Source organism: Oryctolagus cuniculus, chromosome 17, assembly GCF_964237555.1.
Source record: "Oryctolagus cuniculus chromosome 17, mOryCun1.1, whole genome shotgun sequence".
Classification (NCBI taxonomy): Eukaryota; Metazoa; Chordata; class Mammalia; order Lagomorpha; family Leporidae; genus Oryctolagus; species Oryctolagus cuniculus.
Window position 1 is genome coordinate 27,743,757 of NC_091448.1, and position 22,413 is coordinate 27,766,169.

Below are 22,413 nucleotides of genomic sequence, written 5' to 3' on the forward strand. Positions count from 1 at the left end.
ACAGTGTGTTTTCCTTTAAGAGGGCTCATATCCCATTAAATCTTCATCCTGGAGTCAGCCTCAAGCAAATATATTCCATGTGTTCTGTTCTACCACTTCTCACATAGAATCAAATAATTTGCAAGGTGAAAAGGGGTTTGCACGTCAAGCCAGAGCTCTCACCTGTGGCTCGAGCATGCCCTACAATCTCAAGTGCCCCTCAGTGCCTGTCAATCTGGTCTCAGAAAATACAGAAATAGGTTAATCTGTTTCCACAGAGATCCCATTTCTGTTTTGAACTAAAGTTTGGTCCAAAAATCAAGGCTAGTTGCCTGGGTCTGAAGCTGCTGTATGGGACAGGAATACGTAGACGGCAGCCCTAACAACTCCTTATCATCTTTTCCTTTCAGATACCTAAAAAAAAGTTTTTCAGATCCTTAGATGACAGAACATTGTGATTTTTTTTCCTCATCACTTTTTTCTCTTCTTCTGTATGTCATATTTCCAATGCCTTTTCCATTAGTTAATCTTACCATCAGTGCTGGGGAACCTGACTGCAATATCCCAGATGCTGTCTCCTTCCTCTGTGAAGGGTATAGTCTTAACAATGGCTTCACTTATCATGAGTGTATCGTAGGAACTACGCAGTTAGGCTGAATTCATCTCTGGCATCTTCCTGTGCTATCTGCTCATATGGGGTATATTATCCATTAACTCCTTCTGCTTCTTCATGTGTAATGTTCTTGTAGCCTAAATCTGTGAAACTTTTTATATTAGAAACTGGAAACTAATCCTATATGTTTGTGCCTCCACAATTTCAAACTTTTGGGTCAGGAATCCTACCAAGATAGTTCTGAATTCTTTTTCTGTCATCCAAGGAATTGCAATAACTTCACCTTTTGACATGCATGTTAGTAACTTCAATCTGAACACTGGTTTCTTTGACAAAAAAAAAAAGTTCGAGTGGGAGTTAAACTATGTTTTCTCACTAACAAAATAGCACCGTCTCTGTTGGTAGCTAACAATTGAACATGTACTCTGCCAGTCACTTGCCTAATAACTTGTATTGCGCCAGCCTAATAACAGTATTTTGGGGGTCACATAATTACCACAAACCTACAAAATGGCTACTATTAAGATTTCCCTTTTAAAAATGAGAAACCTGAACCTCAGAGAGATTAAAACTCTTTTCTGTGGCTGGTTGGTGGTAAACCTGAAATCCAGGTAAATCTGGGGGTCCTGCATCAGCTCATGTGTGGGCATCTACTTTCTCTCAAATGGAAGGTCTAGATTGTCTAACTGCTCTTGCTTCCTCAAACTATAACTGTTAAAAGCTCTTTCATTTTCTGGAAGACTCAGTTCATTTTGGGCCTTAGTCTCTCTAAAACCATTTCTTACCAATCATTTCTCCTTTTGTCCTCCTCCTTGGCTGTGGGCAACAATTTCACATCTCTCATGAGCCATTTAAAAATATTATTTCTCACAAAAACTCCCCATGCAGCCACATTCACATCTTTAGCTGCTACCAGTTTCTTTTTCTCTGGTATCATTATTTGTAATTGTATTATCATAATTTCATTTCTAAGAGCTCCCAGTCCTCTGGAGTCATCTTCCACGAGGCAATGAGATCATATCTCTATTTTAAAGTACCATTTTTAAAAATTTGCCTTTTGAAGTTTTCATAACCAGATCTGTCAAGACCAAGCATCCTTCTTCTTTAGTTTCACCTTGGATACTATACTTTCTAAGGTACCACACCCACTTCCTCCCGGAGTTATTGTCCACTCCACAAGGCTAAACTCTTCCTTGTTGGTTAGAAATACACAAATAAACATGTCACTTGCTGCTTGTGTCTGAGAAGGAATATTATCAATAATATCAAGAAACTTATCAAACCACAAAATACAGAGAAGTGAGAATTACATACACTTCTGCTGTATCTCTTAAGGATCTACTATATCTGCAAATATGCATAAGGTTATACATACAATTTTCTTATTGGAGCTTCTGTGTTTAAAGACTCATGGTGCTTAAAGATGGCTAATGAGTTCCAAATATGTAAAGATACTTATTTACAAAGGTTTGACATCAGTTAACCAAAAAAATCAGCATCACAGCAACATACTTAGATGACAACGTGGACCTACATTTACCTTTTTTTCAACATTTCTACACATGGACCCAGATCCTTTGGCACTTGAAGATCTTCATGCAAACTATTTCACCCTCCCTACTTGCCATGCTAGTGCACATCCTAGCACCTCCATAAAGCCTAACTCAACTGACTTCTTACCCCATTAAAAATTAAAGGCAAAATGTCTGATTTGCTAGTTAATCATTTCACCGCTTCTTTAATATCTATTTCATTAATATCTCAAATAGTTATTTAAGCAGTTTCTGCCATTTAGCTCCTGAGTACCTATAATATTTCCCTAAATATATCATAAATTTCTTGAGGGAATATAAATGCCTCACAAGTGCAAGGTTTCAGAACACAGCAAAGCAGACATGTGGTGAATGACAGTGATTAATTATGGTCAACTAAAGTTTGTTATGAGATTCACGGGGAAGTCTAAAAATAGTAAATGAGTGGCCGGCGCTGCGGCTCACTAGGCTAATCCTCTGCCTGCAGCGCCGGCACACGGGGTTCTAGTCCTGGTCGGGGCGCCGGATTCTGTCCCGGTTGCCCCTCTTCCAGGCCAGCTCTCTGCTGTGGCCAGGGAGTGCAGTGGAGGATGGCCCAGGTGCTTGGGCCCTGCACCCCATGGGAGACCAGGAGAAGCACCTTGCTCCTGCCTTCGGATCAGCGCAGTGCGCAGGCCACAGCGTGCTGGCCGCGGCGGCCATTGGAGGGTGAACCAATGGCAAAAGGAAGACCTTTCTCTCTGTCTCTCTCTCACTGTCCACTCTGCCAGTCAAAAAAAAAATAGTAAATGAGTAAAATTTTAAGTATGAAACCTATTCACATTCCTTAGTTTTTCAACTTATTTCAATGTTTCACAACAACTACAATCCCTAAAGAACAGTTTTAGTGGAAGATTTAATTGACATCAAAGTTACTTTTCATCAGAGGGCTTCCTATATTTTTGCTACCTCGAATGGTAACAATATTAAAAAATGTTTATTTATTTAAAAGATACACAGAGAAAGAAGTGGGGGGGAGAGCTATCTCATCTGCTGGCTTATTCCCCAAATGCCTACAACAACCAGGACTGCATCAAAGCCAGAGGCTAGGAACTCAATCCGGGTCTCCCACATGGTTGCAAGAACCTAATTACTTGAGGTATCAACACTGACTCCAAGGGCCTTCATTAGCAAGAAGATGGAATCAGGAGCCAGAGTAAGGAATCAAACTGAGGTATTCCGAAGTGGAATACATGTGTCCTAACCAGCATCTTCATTGCTACGCTAAATGCCCTTCCCCAGGTATAATTTCAGTTTAATAAAATCAACAAATACTATCATAGATTGCTCCAAGAATATGAAATAAAAAATATGACAGTATATTTATGTTGAGGAATTCTTGGTCAAAGGACTAATATCTATAGTTTCTTATAAGGAATAATAAGGCTGATATACTATAGATTAAGGCTCAAGCCCCAGCATAAATATAAGTAAGGTACATTAGAAGCCAAATGAAGAGAGATTTCCAGTCAGTTAAAGAGGTCAGCAGGTGTTTCATGGAGGAGGCATCAACAGAATCATGGAGGCTGGGATTGGAAGTCCTGAGGCATGTCAGGTAAGGGCATACTGTGACCGAAGCACAGATCACAAGGCAAGGTGAGATATATCCAGTTTCTTAAGTATTACAATCTCACTGGGCTGAAGTGTCTGTATCCAATTTTTTAGGTAACAATGAATTCCACCAAGTACAGAAATGGTCTTGTGGATACACCTTCAGCTTTGTGTGAATGTCTTCCATTTGAGTCTACAGGTTGTCTTGGTTTCTCACTTCTCTCCTATGTGAGCCAGACTCAGGAGGAGAGGGAAAGGAGTGCAGTCGGGATCTTTATTTCTCGGCTCCATACCCATAGGTGGCACTAAGCTGGCTGCTTCCCTCAGTGTGGGTCAGGTGTTGCTCCCTGCAGCTTGCTCCTCTCCAGGTTCTGCTAGCCACTCCCCCCATACTCTCCTCACCAGGGATGGTTATAAATGATCTATTAAAGCCTCCATGACTCATGTAATTTAAGTTTTCCATGTCTCCTGCTGAGACTGTCTCACAGGAGCTCCAAGTATTCTGAAGTTAAAAGGAAATTAATGACAACAGTAGATAAGGACCCCAGGATTTTCCTTGAGAACCTGATTTTTGGCCTCTATTGTGCATAAACTCAAATAAGAATGCTCTTTTGAGATTATTAAAATGAATGCATTGTCTTCTGAAGCCAGTATCTATTTTTTTTAACTCCTTTATCTCTAACTATGCCAGTAGCCCAATGTCAGTTATTTCTACCACCTGCCTCTTCCCAGATGTTTCAGATCCTAGAGCTTCTTTCTACTCTCTACCGGGAACTGGCTGCACTCCTGAAGTTTATATTGGAGGATGCCCTTAAGTCTGTCCGTCAACCGGGAAATACACATCAAGGCCACAATAAGATGCCATTTCACAAAAATAGAATGGCTATCATAAAAAAAAAATCAAAACATGAAGTTATCAAAGATGTGGAGAAATATGAACAGGCATTTTTCAAAGGATGAAATACAAATGGCCAACATGAAAAGATGCTCAGGATCACTAGCCATCAGGGAAATGCAAATAAAAACCACAATGAGGTTTTGCCTTACCCCAGTTGGAATGCCTATCATCCAAAAATCTAAAAATAACAAACGCTGGTAAGCATTTGGGGGAAAATATACCAATATACTGTTGGTGAGAACGTAAATGATTACAGTCATTATGAAAGACAGTATGGAGATTTCTCAAATCTGAAAGTAGATCTACCATATGATTCAGCCTTTCTACTCCTGGGAATTTACCCAAAGGAAATGAGACCAGCATATGAAAGAATTATCTGTACCTCCATGTTTACAGTAGTTCAACTCACATAGCAAAGATATGGAATCAACCCAGATATCCATCAACTGATGACTGGGTAAAGAAATTGAGGTATATATACACTTTGGAATACTACTCAGCCAAAAAAAAAAAAAAAAAGAATGAAATCCTGTCTTTTACAACAAAACAGATGCAATTGAAGACCATTATACTTAGTGAAATAGGCCAGTAGCAAAAAGACAAATACGTTTTCCTTAATATACAGTAATATATAGAGTACAAAAAATGTAATATATGAATGAATTGACATTTAAAGATTTGATTATTATTTATAGCCCTTGTCAAAAAAAAAGATGGAGAAATTGGAACTGTTTCACATTACTGGTGGGGATATAAAATGCTAGAGCCATTATGGAAAATAGTATGGAAATTCCTTAAAATGTTAAACATAGAATTACCACAGGGCCAGCAATTTCACCCCCTGTTATATATGCAAAAGAGCTAAAGAATGGATTCAAATAGATAATTGTACGCCAATAGTCATAGCATTATTCAATATTTCAAAAGACGGAAGTAACCAAGTGTCCACTGAGATGAATGGACAAATAAAACATGGAAGACACAGTTATTATTCAGCCTTAAACCAAAATTAAGTTCAGACACACACCTCAATAAGAATAGATTTTGAAAACTTTCACTCCAAAAATAATCCAGACATAAAAAAGGAAAAATAGTGCATGATTCCACTTCCATGCATTACATACAGCAGGCAACAGAATGAATGACCAGGGGCTGAAGAGGGGTAGGAAAGGGGAGTTCATGTTTAATGGCTATAAGATTCCAATGAGTCTGGTGAAGATATTACAGAAATTCATTGTTGTGATGGTTGAACACTGTGAATGTATAAAATTCCACTAAACCGTACCCTTTCAAATAGTAGAAGCAAAAAAAAAAAAAAAAATTAAGAAAGAAAAGAAATACCTGCAGCAGAGTCCAAACAGGACCCACTGGAAGAAACCTCTGTTCAGAATTCCTAGAAATATCAAGGATGCTGGGAAATACGGGAGAGGAGCACATACAAGCTGAAAGTGGCTCTGGTCGACTCCCTAGAATGCTGTCACAGATCTAAGATACTACAAGTCTGTGATTAGATTTCTTGGGATTTTTTTTTTTTCTTGTTGTACAGGCAAAAGGAGATTTCAGGATATAATTTTCTGAAAGCATTTAAAAGTTTTGACAATGATTTGTGACAGTCTGTAAACCACTATCATATCCAAGTTCACATTATTCATTTCATTTGCCTCCTACTGTGATGCATTACTATAAAACAAGTGGCTGAAGACCACGGATTTCTTACATTCTGTGAGTCAGGAATCTGAAACCAGTCTTGCTGGACTTAAATCAAGCTTTGGGCAGCAATGCTTGCCTTCCGGAGGCTCTAGGAAAGAATCACTTCTTTTGCACTTTTGAGCTCCTAGAAGTCACCGGTGTTCATTGGCTCATGGTCCTGCCTTACTCAGATTCGCATCTATCTACTTGTCTCCTTTCTCTCTCTGACCCTCCTGCCTCTGTCTTTACCTCTTAAAGACTTTGTGGTTATGATGAGCTGACTTAGACAGTCCAGGAGAACCTCCCCATTGTTGAAACCTTAATGTAATCACATCTCCATGTAAGGGGATATATTTCCAGGTTCTGTGGATGAGAGTGAGGACATCTTTGGTAGGGTCATTATTTTATCTACCACACTGATTAACTCCAAGTATATTTTTGCTGGTATGTTTAAAAACAATAGGTGTTGCTCAGATTATAAAATTAAGGCTCGCATGTTATAGAAAAATTTAGATATTTTAGAAAAGAAAAAAACAAACAGTATTACCCTTAATCCCAGTGTCTCATTTATGCATGATCATCGATGTTTTCAAAATGAAAATGGGATCATTAGGTAGATAATTTCAGGTCCTACTTTCTTTCTTTCTTTCTTTTTTTTTTTTTTTTTTTTTTTTTTTACAGGCAGAGTGGACAGTGAGAGAGAGAGACAGAGAGAAAGGTCTTCCTTTTGCCGTTGGTTCACCCTCCAATGGCCGCTGCAGCTGGCGCACCGTGCTGATCTGAAGGCAGGAGCCAGGTGCTTCTCCTGGTCTCCCATGGGGTGCAGGGCCCAAGGACCTGGGCCATCCTCCACTGCACTCCCTGGCCACAGCAGAGAGCTGGCCTGGAAGAGGGGCAACTGGGACAGAATCCGGCGCCCTGACCGGGACTAGAACCTGGTGTGCCGGCGCCGCAAGGCGGAGGATTAGCCTATTGATCCGCGGCACCGGCCTTTACTTTCTTTTAAGATTTATTTATTTTATTTGAAAGTCAGAGTTATAGAGAAGAGAGAGACAGAGAGAAAGATCTTCTATCTGCTGGTTCACGCCCCAGGTGGCCACAACAGCTCAGGCAAGGCCACAAAGCCAGGAACCAGCAGCTTGATTTGGGTCTCTCATGTGGATGGCAGGGGCACAAACAGTTGGGTATCTTCTACTGTTTGCCCAGACCATTGGGAAGTGGAACAGCCAGGACACTAACCAGTGTCCATATGGGATGCCAGCATTGCAGGCGGTAGCTTTACACAATATGTCACAATGTCTGCCTCTACCTTTTATATTTAGCATATCTTTAGCTATTTTCATGCCATTAACTACTGAGATGTGTATTTTATTGAAAGGGTTAAAAGCTGAGGAAGGTACAGAACTGTGTGTTTTTTGTTTGTTTGTTTTTTTGTAAATGGTAGAAGCAACAAGTGGATTTTAGGCTTCGTTTAAAATTTTGCTCCTTTTCAGTATTTTAGAACAGCAGAGAAGTTTCTACATTCCATGTCTGCTCCATGAACACTAAGGTCTCCCTTAACTAACCCTCCAGCGCCCACCTGAAACAGATACTCTGTGCAAACAGCCATATCACAAAATTATCACAGGGAGTCACGTGTCCTTCACTCTGGGGCAACTTCCTCACTATATATTTTCATTTTCAAATGACCTAGAAGCTCACTTATGTGACTAGCACATTATAATATATACACAAACACACTGCATATGCTCACTTTGCTCTGAGCAAAAATGCTCGGAAGAAATAAAAAGAAATATCAATTTCTGAAAGTTTAATGAATAACAAGATTCTCAATCTTCAAAATACTAGCTAGGCTTAATTCCATGTAAAACATCATTTTTATCATAGTACAACTTCCCATATATGGAAACTTGACGTAATATGCAGCCATAAAGAAAGAATTATGTCCTTCACCCCCCTAGCCCTTTGTTTTTTTTTTTTTTTTGATTATTCTTGAGTTGGTATGATAACTTTATATAGAATGAACAAAATGAACGGCTGAAAACTATTTAGAATATAGGAAGTTAAGTTTAATAAGGCCAACAGTGGGATGTTAGTTTCAAGGTATGATTCTTACATCCACATGCAGCTCAACCTTAAGGGTGTGTTCTTGAAAAAACACAATCATTCTGGATTTTATCCTTAAGTGTCTTGTATGTCAGACATAGACAGATTAAATATTACTCTGCTCCAACAATAACAACAAGAAACCCAAACAAACATTTCTTAAAAACTACCATTGAGAATAACTAACTTATTTTTAGGTAAAAATGAACACTATTATTTTTAATTATATCCAAGACATGGTACATTTTCATTTTCTTCCATTACTATTCATTGTTACTTTTGTGTTGGGTATGATTTTTCAGCCCTGGCCTAGGCTAAGAAAAGCCCTCATTCCATCACGTAAGCCTACATACAGTCAAATGTGTTCAAATAGTTGCAGCAACACAAGTCAAGGCTGCCACAGAGATGCTTCATGGTTTTGTGCATAAGATACATTTAAACGACAGAAAGAATAGTGCTGATGTATAAAAATGGGACACAAAACACAAAGCTACTTAGGTGTGTTTAACCCACGGACACCCATTTCAACTGAGTCTTTGAAATATGGTCCCTTGTCCAAAGTCTCCAAGACCTAACCCACTTGTAGTGTCTCGGCGTGGTTTTTAAACCTTTTGAGTGTTTCTTTAAGACAGAACTAAATTTTGAGCAGTGATTGAATCCTCACTTGCAAAGCAAGTCTTCAACTCATTATCATCACCTTTAAAAACTTCACAAACACAATTTAGCTACTGTCTATCACATATAGACATTCAATGACTGGTTTACTTATCTCACCACCATCTATATTTTATTTGTCACCTTTCATAAATGTAAAGCGAACCATCAAATAGTTCTCAGCTCTTCAAACCGCTGACAACACAAATCGTGCCAGATATAAATATTTACATGGTCAAAGTCAATGTTTCCAAAATCCCAACTCCAGTGCATTTGAAAATTGATTTGGATCAGACACATTTTACTGAATTGAAAGGGTAAAAAAAAATTGTGTTAAAAAAGACCCCCAAAATAAACAAGCAAAAATGATAGCAAGAGAGGGAGTTTGAACACCAGGTTATCTCCCAGTCCCTTTTTTTTTTTTTTATCATTTTAAAAAGAAGTTACCTTTTTTTTTTCCACATCAAAATTTCACTGAAGATGGTCTAATAGAAGGTGATTATTATCTAAACACTAATTGTGTTACCTTGCCATCATTTCCATCCCACATGCAACGTACACTTTACCTATGATCCGTTGCAGTGCTTGCCCTAACTGTTAGGAAAAAGATACAGCTTTTCAACACAGCCCAGGACCTGGCCTTTGCCATCTACTCCAACATCCCATGGCCACACCCTCTTAGGTTTCTCTGCTTCAGCATTAGTGGAATTTCTAGAACTCAAGTACAAAACCTCAATCTGTCCTAGTTTTTTTTTCTTTCATAACTGCTTTTCCCCTTGCCCAGAATGCAATAACTCCCTAATGACTTCTTAAAAAAAAAAAAAAGAAAAAGAAAAGATGATTGAATATTTAGTTAAAATTGCAACTTTTCCTTCTTAAATACTGACCAGGGGACTCATACATGTTCTTGACTTTAAACGAATGATTCACATAGAGAGGTATATGTAGAAGTCATGTCAAATTCGTTTTAAGATTCACAAAAACAAAATTGAACATGAAACAATAATTAGCGTAGTTTAGTTTTCTATGGAATGACAGCAATACACTAAATGACCCATAAACGACCTTTCTATAGAAACGCATCTCAGCTCATATCTAAAACAGTACACAAATACTACTTTGCTGTAAGATCCCAATCATGTGCAATATCTTTTAACTCCTACATTTTAACTTCAGTCAAAGTCACTGACAACTTCTGGCTTTGTGGGCAGAGGGGAGAGGCAGACAGACAGACAATGATATGGTAACAGAAAACAGACTCCAGTACATCAAAGGCAGAAAAAATTAACTTAGAAACTCTGAGGTAAGCATCGTGAACAAATTGCATAAAAGGGAGAGAAAGCAGAGCCCAGTGAGCTCACAACCTGGAGAATCAGTTGCCAGCATAACAAACGTTGTCTATAATTTTAACCACAATTTTCTGCACACAAAGAGATTTCCATTCCTCTTGAGTTCACAGAGCTAAATCACCTTCAGATACAATTTTCTGCATGTGTGTGTTTCCTGCCTTCAACAACCCACTCCACAGTAAAGAGTAGCCAAACAGAAATGAGCCAGCAAGCGAAATGCTAGACTCCAGCGATGAGAACATCCTACGGGCACTCTGCCCTCCCACCCATGGAGGAGGAGCTCATCACGGCAGGAGGAGAGGGCAGGAGGGAATTAGGTGTGAGCTGTACAAAGCACCACTCAGCATTTCTGTGCAAGGAGCTTGGATTCTTAGCCAGCGAGACACCCCTAGGAAGATTAATTATTGATTTTCTTATAAATCATCTAAGGTGATTTTTGTTTGTTTTTCCTCCCAGGATGGTAAATGTCTGGTTTTACATTCATTATTTTTTTGTGTTTGTTTTCACCTCATTAAGATGAAAAGAAGGTTCTGTAAAAAGTTTTCTGCGAGGAAGGATTGTCCCAGCATGATATGCCAGAGAGGCAACTGTTTTCTGATCTTCATGGAGTGCCAGGGATAGGACCTCAGGCAACCTCCAGGGGTGTAGACTAATTACAAGCATGTGAGTTTGGCCAGGGAGAAAAAACACAATTTAGACGAAGTTATGTTTGTCGGCAGCAGGCGTGAGGTGTGTGGCGTTCCTAGGTGGAAAGCCACACTGGACGCAGGGCCGGAGGCTGGAGGATCAGCATTCAGAAGCAGCACCACCCCCATCCTCAAGCGCATGATGGAAGCAACATGGCCGCTTACCTTCCTTCCCCCAGTGTTGATGCGCAGTGGGGTGAGAAAGGGGTCGAAGATCATGTGACTGGTCTCTATGTTCACCGGTGACTGCCGCTTCCCCACAGAGCACAGGTTCCACGCTGAGTTCACCAATCCCCAGAAAGAAGGAACTAGAAAGAAAACAAAGTTACAGAATTAGGCTGGGAGAGCAATGCAAAAAGAGCTAAGGGACAAAGATAATAAAATCAAAGAAGGCCACCTAATGTCCCCACTTATGAGGATCCCTGGGTGTTGCTCTGATGGCTTCCTGACCCGAATCGCAAACAACTTGTCCAAATCCAACCTTCGTGATCCCTTTAAGTCAGATTCTCTAATTTCAGGTCCACTTATTCTGTGGCCTCTTTGTCAAATACAGTTAACTCTGATGTTTTATTGCTGACATCAGTTTTAAACCACAATGTCTTTCTAACCTGTCTGCAGTATACCAAATATTTAGCAATTTCTGAGTTGATATCTGCCTTCCTAATTGGCAGGGATGAAATGAGAATCATCCTTGTTCTATCTAGAAGGTATTTGAAGCTTTTCAAGGAATGTCATTCAACATATACAGGGTGTTTTCCTGTGAGCTGTCAAAACCAAGCTGGAGGAGTTATTCTTATGACTCTCAATCAAAGCCAGCTAGGAGCTTGGCAACTTGACTTTCTTGAGTTCATCACTGTCATTAACCTAATAATATTCTAGCAGTTGAATAACATAGTCAGTGGATAGGGAGAAAATATGATGCTGAGTCCTGAGTGCAAATACCCACAGGAGACCTCTGCTCATTTTCATTGTCCCATTAAAACGTCTATTAGAATACAGTTTAATGGCAATTCCCACTCCTATTTTTCTTCTTTACAAGAAGTGAGCAGCACAAGGGAGGTGGGGAGTCAACCTACTACTAAGTTAATGTCAGTGAAAATCAGAAAGTATACCTGTGGCCATCTCCTGCCTTTCTCAGCGCTTCCACTAGGCTCTGGCTGCACGTGTCCTGCCTATGTCCTTGAGATCGTATAGCCATTCCTTGCCTCGTCAGTCCCCAGTGGCACAGGGAGCTCCTGTTTCAGCACTGGACTAGGTTGAAGTGCAAGGAAGGCAGATAAACACAAGGGCAAGGACCTTAGTGCAGGGGGAGGTTAAGGCAAGAATGTTATGTGACTACAGGTGAAGGCCACCTGACCCTGCCATGGTGGAGTCTGGGAGTTACTCCCAGAGAGGATGAGAATGACAATCAAGTCAGAACTCTAAATGAACCTGCTCTCCCAGGAACTCATATATAATAGCATTTTTAATTTACAGCAGCCATCATTCATGCCCATAACATGGACAGAGAAAATGGCGGCAAGAGAGACTAGCCAACACTTGACAAAGATACTCTAAAAGAGGGAGATAATTCAGAGACAAATTAGGCTATACTGTACATCTATTCCTATTTAAATGCAAAATTCTATGACTCCTTTGTTTGTTTCCTGCAACTGCTGGGCAAAAGTGGGAGAAGAGGCGGAGCCAAGATGGCGGAATAGTGAGGGCGCGCACCGATAGTCTGGGAAAATTTAGTTTAATAAAAGCGGAGTTACGGTAGCCTCAGAAAAAGGATCAGGAAAAAATTGCAGAGGAAACTCTTCCGGAGCTATTCGCTGTGACTCAAAGGACCTACTGGGAGAGCAGGGTCGCCCACCACGCGGAAGCCGAACCGCGGGAGCCGCAGAGTCTGAGCGCCAGTGTGGGAAGGGGAGTCTATGTGACAAAGACACCAGCGGGGAGAGGAGGGACGCCCAGGGCTCCGAGTCCACACATCGGCGCTGGAAGCGGAGGTGAGCTCAGTAACTGGAGACATTGGCAGGGAAACGGCGGACAGAATTTTAGAGGGACGCAGGTTTTGAAGCGGGAAAGTCCAACAGACTGACTATAGGAGAGAAGGAAAAATAAATAACTAAATAAATAAAAAGGTGGGGGCATACTGGTACAGACAAGTTCCACTCTCCGCCAACCTTGCAAAGGCAAGCAAGAGACAAAGAGCTGGGATATACATAATAAAAGGGGAGAGTTAAGGCTACAATTCAGTAGCCTAGGCAACCCAGTGGGAGTCCGCAGGAGAAACTGAGCCTGCACAGACTCTTTGGGTAGAAGCCAGAGATCGGAAGCTAAATACCATCAATTCTGCTCAGCCTTGCAGTATTACTTACCTCCTGAACAAAAAATAAAATAAAATAAAATAAATAAATGAATAAATAAATAAATAGAGATTTACCACACATAACCTGAGGGTGTCACCTTTGCACACCTGTAACCCTGAAGAACCAAGCAGAGCTCTCAGGCCACACCCATCTCAAGCCTCCAAGGCTCCTCCAACAGCAGGCAGTCCACTTAACACCAACATAGTATAATAATAATAATAAAAAAAAAACTCACAGTGAGGGAAACAGAATTAACCATGCCAAGCAATAAACACAGAAATCGAGGGAACAAGATCAATGACGACATTATGATGCCTCCAAATAAACAAAACACCCCAAGCCAAGATTATGAAGATGATGAGATAGAAGAAATGCAAGATACAGATTTCAAAAAATTTATGATAAGAACATTTAGAAGTTTTCAAAAGCAAATCCTTGAACTACAGAAATCCTTATTGGACAGGATTGAAAATCTCTCTCGTGAAAATGAAATTTGAAGGAAGAATCAAAATGAAACGCAGAAACTAGTAGAGCAGGAAAGTGTGATAGTGAAGAGAAATCAAAATGAAATGAAGAGCTCAATAGATCAAATGACAAACACATTAGAGAGCCTTAAAAACAGAATGGGTGAAGCAGAAGACAGAATATCGGACTTAGAAGACAGAGCACAGGAAAGGATACAGTCAAACCAAAGAAAAGAAGAGGAAATTAGAAATCTAAAAAATATTGTTGGGAATCTACAGGATACTATTAAAAAAAACCAACATTCAGGTTCTAGGAGTTCCTGAAGGCATGGAGAGAGAGAAAGGATTAGAAGGCCTTTTTAGTGAGATACTAGCAGAGAACTTTCCAGGTCTGGAGAAGGACAGAGACATCGTAGTACAGGAAGCTCATAGAACCCCCAGTAAACATGACCAAAAGAGATCCTCACCACGACACATGGTAATTAAACTTACCACAGTGAAACATAAAGAAAAGATCCTAAAATTTGCAAGAGAGAAATGTCAGAATACTCTCAGAGGCTCTCCAATCAGACTCACAGCAGACTTCTCATCAGAAACACTACAGGCTAGGAGGGAATGGCGAAACATAGCACAGGTGCTAAGAGAGAACAACTGCCAGCCCAGAATATTATATCCTGCCAAGCTCTCATTTGTGAATGAAGGTGAAATAAAGACCTTTCATAGCAAACAGAAATTGAAAGACTTTGTGGCCACTCGTCCGGCCCTGCAAAAGATACTTAAAGATGTGCTACACTCAGAAACACAGAAACACGGCCATCAATATGAAAGAAGGGAAAGGTAGAACACCCACCAGTAAAAGAGCATGGGAAGCTCAAAGCATATACTAGAAAATATCTCCGGGAAAATGGCAGGGCAAAGTCACTATGTATCAATAGTCACATTAAACGTGAATGGCCTGAACTGTCCAGTTAAAAGACACAGACTGGCTGACTGGCTTAAGGAACAACACCCAACTATTTGTTGGCTACAAGAAACACATCTCTCTAACAAAGATGTATGCAGAAAGAAAGTGAAAGGTTGGAAAAAGATATTCCATGCCAACAAAAACCAAAAAAAAAGCAGGTGTAGCCATATTAATATCAGACAAAATAAACTTTAATACAAAAACTGTTAAGAGAGATAAAGAGGGGCACTATATAATGATTAAGGGTTCAATTCAACAGCAAGATGTAACTATTATAAATGTATATGCACCTAATTACAGGGCACCGGTCTATTTAAAAGATATGTTAAGGGACTTAAAGGGAGATTTAGATTCCAATATAATAGTACTGGGGGACTTCAATACTCCACTCTCAGAAATAGATAGATCATCCAGACAGAAGATCAACAAGGAAACAGCAGATTTAATCTACACTATTGCCCAAATGTATCTAACAGATATCTACAGAACTTTCAATCCTACATCTAAAGACTTTACATTCTTCTCAGCAGTGCATGGAACCTTCTCTAGGATTGATCACATACTAGGCCATAAAGCAAGTCTCAGCAAATTTAAAAGAATTAGAATCATACCATGCAGCTTCTCAGACCACAGTGGAATGAAGCTGGAAATTAGCAACTCAGGAAACCCCAGAAAGTATGCAAACACATGGAGACTGAACAACATGCTCTGGAATGAACACTGGGTCATTCAAGAAATCAAAAGAGAAATCAGAAACTTTCTGGAAGTAAATGAGGATAACAACACAACATATCAAAACTTATGGGATACGGCAAAAGCAGTATTGAGAGGCAAGTTTATAGCAATAGGGGCCTATATCAAGAAATTGGAAAGGCACCAAATAAATGAGCTTTCAGCTCATCTCAAGGACCTAAAAAATTTGCAACAAACCAGACCCAAATCTAGTAGGAGAAGAGAAATAATTAAAATCAGAGAAGAAATTAACAGGACTGAATCCAAAAAAAAAAAAAAACATTACAAAAAATCAGCAAAGCGAAGAGCTGGTTTTTTGAAAAAATAAACAAAATTGACACCCCATTGGCCCAACTAACTAAAAAAAGAAGAGAAAAGACCCAAATCAATAAAATCAGAGATGAAAAAGGAAACATAACAACAGACACCACAGAAATAAAAAGAATCATCAGAAATTACTACAAGGACTTGTATGCCAGCAAACAGGAAAATCTATCAGAAATGGATAGATTCCTGGACACATGCAATCTACCTAAATTGAACCATGAAGATATAGAAAACCTAAACAGACCCATAACTGAAACAGAAATTGAAACCGTAATAAAGGCCCTCCCAACAAAGAAAAGCCCAGGACCAGATGGATTCACTGCTGAATTCTACGAGACATTTAAAGAAGAACAGATTCCATTTCTTCTCAAACTACTCAGAACAATCGAAAAAGAGGGAATCCTCCCAAATTCTTTCTATGAAGCCAGCATCACCTTAATCCCTAAGCCAGAGAAAGATGCAGCACTGAAAGAAAATTACAGACCAATATCCCTGATGAACATAGACGCAAAAATCCTCAATAAAATTCTGGCCAATAGAATGCAACAACACATCAGAAAGATCATCCACCCAGACCAAGTGGGATTCATCCCTGGTATGCAGGGATGGTTCAACATTCGCAAATCAATCAATGTGATTCACCACATTAAGAGACTGCAGAAGAAAACCATATGATTATCTCAATAGATGCAGAGAAAGCATTCGATAAGATTCAACACCCTTTCATGATGAAAACTCTAAGCAAATTGGGTATAGAAGGAACATTCCTCAATATAATCAAAGCAATTTATGAAAAGCCCACAGCCAGCATCCTATTGAATGGGGAAAAGTTAGAAGCATTTCCATTGAGATCTGGCACCAGACAGGGATGCCCACTCTCACCACTGCTATTTAACATAGTTCTGGAAGTTTTAGCCAGAGCCATCAGACAAGAAAAAGAAATTAAAGGAATACAAATTGAGAAGGAAGAAGTCAAACTATCCCTCTTTGCAGATGATATGATTCTTTACTTAGGGGATCCAAAGAACTCTACTAAGAGACTATTGGAACTCATAGAGGAGTTTGGCAAAGTGGCAGGATATAAAATCAATGCACAAAAATCAACAGCCTTTGTATACACAAGCAATGCCATGGCTGAGAAAGAACTGCTAAGATCAATCCCATTCACAATAGCTACAAAAACAATCAAATACTTTGGAATAAACTTAACCAAGGACGTTAAAGTTCTCTATGATGAAAATTACAAAAGCTTAAAGAAAGAAATAGAAGAGGATATCAAAAAATGGAAAAATCTTCCATGCTCATGGATTGGAAGAATCAACATCATCAAAATGTCCATTCTCCCAAAAGCAATTTATAGATTCAATGCAATCCCAATCAAGATACCAAAGACATTCTTTGCAGATCTAGAAAAAATGATGCTGAAATTCATATGGAGGCACAAGAGACCTCGAATAGCTAAAGCAATCTTGTACAACAAAAACAAAGCCGGAGGCATCACAATACCAGATTTCAGGACATACTACAGGGCAGTTGTAATCAAAACAGCATGGTACTGGTACAGAAACAGATGGATAGACCAATGGAACAGAATTGAAACACCAGTAATCAATCCAAACATCTACAGCCAACTTATATTTGATCAAGGATCTAAAACTAATTCCTGGAGCAAGGACAGTCTATTCAATAAATGGTGCTGGGAAAACTGGATTTCCATGTGCAGAAGCATGAAGCAAGACCCCTACCTTACACCTTACACAAAAATCCACTCAACGTGGATTAAAGACTTAAATCTACGACTTGACACCATCAAGTTATTAGAGAACATTGGAGAAACCCTTCAAGATATTGGCACAGGCAAAGAATTTCTGGAAAAGACCCGGGAGGCACAGGCAGTCAAAGCCAAAATCAACTATTGGGATTGCATCAAATTGAGAAGTTTCTGTACTGCAAAAGAAACAGTCAGGAGAGTGAAGAGACAACCGACAGAATGGGAAAAAATATTTGCAAACTATGCAACAGATAAAGGGTTAATAACCAGAATCTACAAAGTGGTCAAGAAACTCCACAAAAACAAAACCAACAACCCAATTAAGAGATGGGCCAAGGACCTCAATAGACATTTTTCAAAAGAGGAAATCCAAATGGCCAACAGGCACATGAAAAAATGTTCAAGGTCACTAGCAATCAGGGAAATGCAAATCAAAACCACAATGAGGTTTCACCTCACCCCTGTTAGAATGGCTCACATACAGAAATCTACCAACAACAGATGCTGGCGAGGATGTGGGGAAAAAGGGACACTAACCCACTGTTGGTGGGAATGCAAACTGGTCAAGCCACTATGGAAGTCAGTCTGGAGATTCCTCAGAAACCTGAAGATAACCCTACCGTTTGAACCAGCCATCCCATTCCTTGGAATTTACCCAAAGGAAATGAAATTGGCAAACAAAAAAGCGGTCTGCACCCTAATGTTTATTGCAGCACAATTCACAATAGCCAAGACCTGGAACCAACCTAAATGCCCATCAACGGTAGACTGGATAAAGAAATTATGGGATATGTACTCTTTAGAATACTATACCGCAGTAAGAAACAACGAAATCCAGTCATTTGCAACAAAATGGAGGAATCTGGAACACATCATGCTGAGTGAAATAAGCCAGTCCCAAAGGGACAAATACCATATGTTCTCCCTGATCGGTGACAACTGACTGAACACCAAAAAGGAAACCTGTTGAAGTGGAATGGACACTATGGGAAACGGTGACTTGATCAGCATAGCCCTGACTGTTAATGAACAACTTAATACATTATCCCTCTTAGTAGTTTTTTTGTCTGTTCTACTTAATAAGACTGGTTTAATTCTGTAATTAATACACAGTTATTCTTAAGTGTTGAAAATTAATTGAAATGTGATCCCTGTTAAACATAAGAGTAGGAATAAGAGAGGGAAGAGATATATAATTTGGGACATGCTCAAGCTGACTTGCCCCAAATGGTAGAGTTAGAAACATACCAGGGGACTCCAATTTAATCCCATCAAGGTGGCATGTACCAATGCCATCTCACTAGTCCAAGTGATCAATTTCAGTTCGCAATTGATCATAATGAAAGGACTAAGAGTCAAAGGGAGCACATAAGCAAGTCTAGTACCTGCTAACACTAACCGATAGAATAAATAAAGGGGAGAGTGATCCAACATGGGAAGCAAGATACACAGCAGACTCATAGAATGGCAGATGTCCTAAACAGCACTCTGGCCTCAGAATCAGCCCTAAAGGCATTCGGATCTGGCTGAAAAGCCCATGAGAGTATTTCAGGCATGGAAAGCCAAGACACTCTGGCAAAAGATCTCTGTGAGTGAGATCCTAGTGGAAAGAACAGGTCTTCAAAGAAGGAGGTACCTTTCTCTGAAGGGAGGAGAGAACCTCCACTTTGACTATGACCTTGTCTAAACAAGATAAGAGTCAGAGAACTCAGAGGGCTTCCATAGCCTTGGAAACTCATGACTGGAGCATAGGGAGATTACTGATGCCATAGACAGGAGTGTCAATTGGTAAAGTCAACAACAGGAGTCACTGTGCACTTACTCCTCATGTAGGATCTCTGTCCTTAATGTGCTGTGCATTGAGATTTAATGCTATAACGAGTACTCAAATAATATATTTCACTTTGTGTTTCTATGGGGGTGCAAACTGTTGAAATCTTTACTTAATGCATACTAAACTGATCCTCTGTAAAAAAAAAAAAAAAAAAAAAAAAGAAAAGAAAAGAAAAGAAACTATCAACTCCCAACTTGACTCTCACTGGGATTAAACATGACAATAGGTCTGATCTGATTTCATCATCATTAAAAAAAAATCATCTATTATTTTTCACTTTATGTTTCTGTGTGGGAGCAAACTGTTGAAATCCTTACTTAATGTATACTAAGCTGATCTTCTGTATATTAAGATAATCGAAAATGAAGGGGAGAGGGAGTGGGAAAGGGGAGGGTTGTGGGTGGGAGGGACGGTATGGGGGGGAAGCCATAGTAATCCATTATTCGTACTTTGGAAACGTATATTCATTAAATAAAAGTTAAAAAAAAAAAAAAAAAAGAAACAGTCAGGAGAGTGAAGAGACAACCGACAGAATGGGAAAAAATATTTGCAAACTATGCAACAGATAAAGGGTTAATAACCAGAATCTACAAAGTGGTCAAGAAACTCCACAAAAACAAAACCAACAACCCAATTAAGAGATGGGCCAAGGACCTCAATAGACATTTTTCAAAAGAGGAAATCCAAATGGCCAACAGGCACATGAAAAAATGTTCAAGGTCACTAGCAATCAGGGAAATGCAAATCAAAACCACAATGAGGTTTCACCTCACCCCTGTTAGAATGGCTCACATACAGAAATCTACCAACAACAGATGCTGGCGAGGATGTGGGGAAAAAGGGACACTAACCCACTGTTGGTGGGAATGCAAACTGGTCAAGCCACTATGGAAGTCAGTCTGGAGATTCCTCAGAAACCTGAAGATAACCCTACCGTTTGAACCAGCCATCCCATTCCTTGGAATTTACCCAAAGGAAATGAAATTGGCAAACAAAAAAGCGGTCTGCACCCTAATGTTTATTGCAGCACAATTCACAATAGCCAAGACCTGGAACCAACCTAAATGCCCATCAACGGTAGACTGGATAAAGAAATTATGGGATATGTACTCTTTAGAATACTATACCGCAGTAAGAAACAACGAAATCCAGTCATTTGCAACAAAATGGAGGAATCTGGAACACATCATGCTGAGTGAAATAAGCCAGTCCCAAAGGGACAAATACCATATGTTCTCCCTGATCGGTGACAACTGACTGAACACCAAAAAGGAAACCTGTTGAAGTGGAATGGACACTATGGGAAACGGTGACTTGATCAGCATAGCCCTGACTGTTAATGAACAACTTAATACATTATCCCTCTTAGTAGTTTTTTTTGTCTGCTCTACTTAATATGACTGGTTTAATTCTGTAATTAATACACAGTTATTCTTAAGTGTTGAAATTTAACTGAAATGTGATCCCTGTTAAACATAAGAGTGGGAATAAGAGAGGGAAGAGATGTACAATTTGGGACATGCTCAGGCTGAGTTGCCCTAAATGGTAGAGTTAGAAACATACCAGGGGATTCCAATTCAATCCCATCAAGGTGGCATGTACCAATGCCATCTCACTACTCCAAGTGATCAATTTCAGTTCACAATTGATCATAATGAAAGGCCTAAGAGTCAAAGGGAGCACACAAACAAGTCTAGTAGCTGCTAATACTAACCAATAGAATAAATAAAGGGGGGAGTGATCCAACATGGGAAGCGAGATACTCAGCAGACTCATAGAATGGCGGATGTCCTAAACAGCACTCTGGCCTCAGAATCAGCCCTAAAGGCATTCGGATCTGGCTGAAAAGCCCATGAGAGTATTTCAGGCATGGAAAGCCAAGACACTCTGGCAAAAAAAAAAAAAAAAAAAAACAAAAAAAAAAAAAAACAAAAAACAAACCTAAATGAAAGATCTCTGTGAGTGAGATCCTAGTGGAAAGAACAGGTCTTCAAAGAAGGAGGTACCTTTCTCTGAAGGGAGGAGAGAACCTCCAGTTTGACTATGACCTTGTCTAAACAAGATAAGAGTCGGAGAACTCAAGGGGCTTCCATAGCCTTGGAAACTCATGACTGGAGCATGGGGAGATTACTGAGGCCATAAACAAGAGTGTCAATTTGTTAAGTCAACAACAGGATTCACTGTGCACTTACTCCTCATGTAGGATCTCTGTCCTTAGCATGCTGTACATTGAGACTTAAGGCTATAATGAGTACTCAAACAGTATATTTCACTTTGTGTTTCTATGGGGGTGCAAACTGTTGAAAGCTTTACTTAATGTATACTAAACTGATCTTCTGTAAAAAAAAAAAAAAAAGAAGAAGAAATGATCAATTCCCAACTTGACTCTCACTGGGATTAAACATGACAATAGGTCTGATCTGATTTCATCATCATTTAAAAATCATCTATTATTTTTCACTTTATGTTTCTGTGTGGGAGCAAACTGTTGAAATCTTTACTTAATGTATGCTAAACTGATCTTCTTTATATAAAGAGAATCGAAAATGAATCTTGATGTGAATGGAAGGGGAGAGGGAGTGGGAGAGGGGAGGGTTGCAGGTGGGAGGGACGTTATGGGGGGGGGAAGCCATTGTAATCCATAAGCTGTACTTTGGAAATTTATATTCATTAAATAAAAGTTAAAAAAAAAAAGTGGGAGAAGAACTACATACAAGTTCCTTAGATTTCTACATAAATACTTCAATGTCAAAATAAGATGGACCTCTTTGTGAAATACACTAAATTTGGTTTAATCTATGCAAACATATCTCTGATGGCTGCATTTCCCTTGGTTTAAAAAAGTTTGAATTGGATTTCTAGCTGTTAATA

The 22,413-nt window shown here is 39.5% G+C and overlaps 1 protein-coding gene across 1 annotated transcript in view; it reads right to left on the minus strand.

Annotated features, from left to right (window-relative positions):
* CA10 (carbonic anhydrase 10) overlaps positions 1–22,413 on the minus strand; it is a 584,651-nt gene that overhangs the window by 301,932 nt on the left and 260,306 nt on the right. The window contains exon 3 of the mRNA XM_017349134.3: positions 11,262–11,404. Coding sequence (XP_017204623.1) covers positions 11,262–11,404 — 143 coding nt within the window. The remainder of the gene's footprint in view (positions 1–11,261; positions 11,405–22,413) is intronic.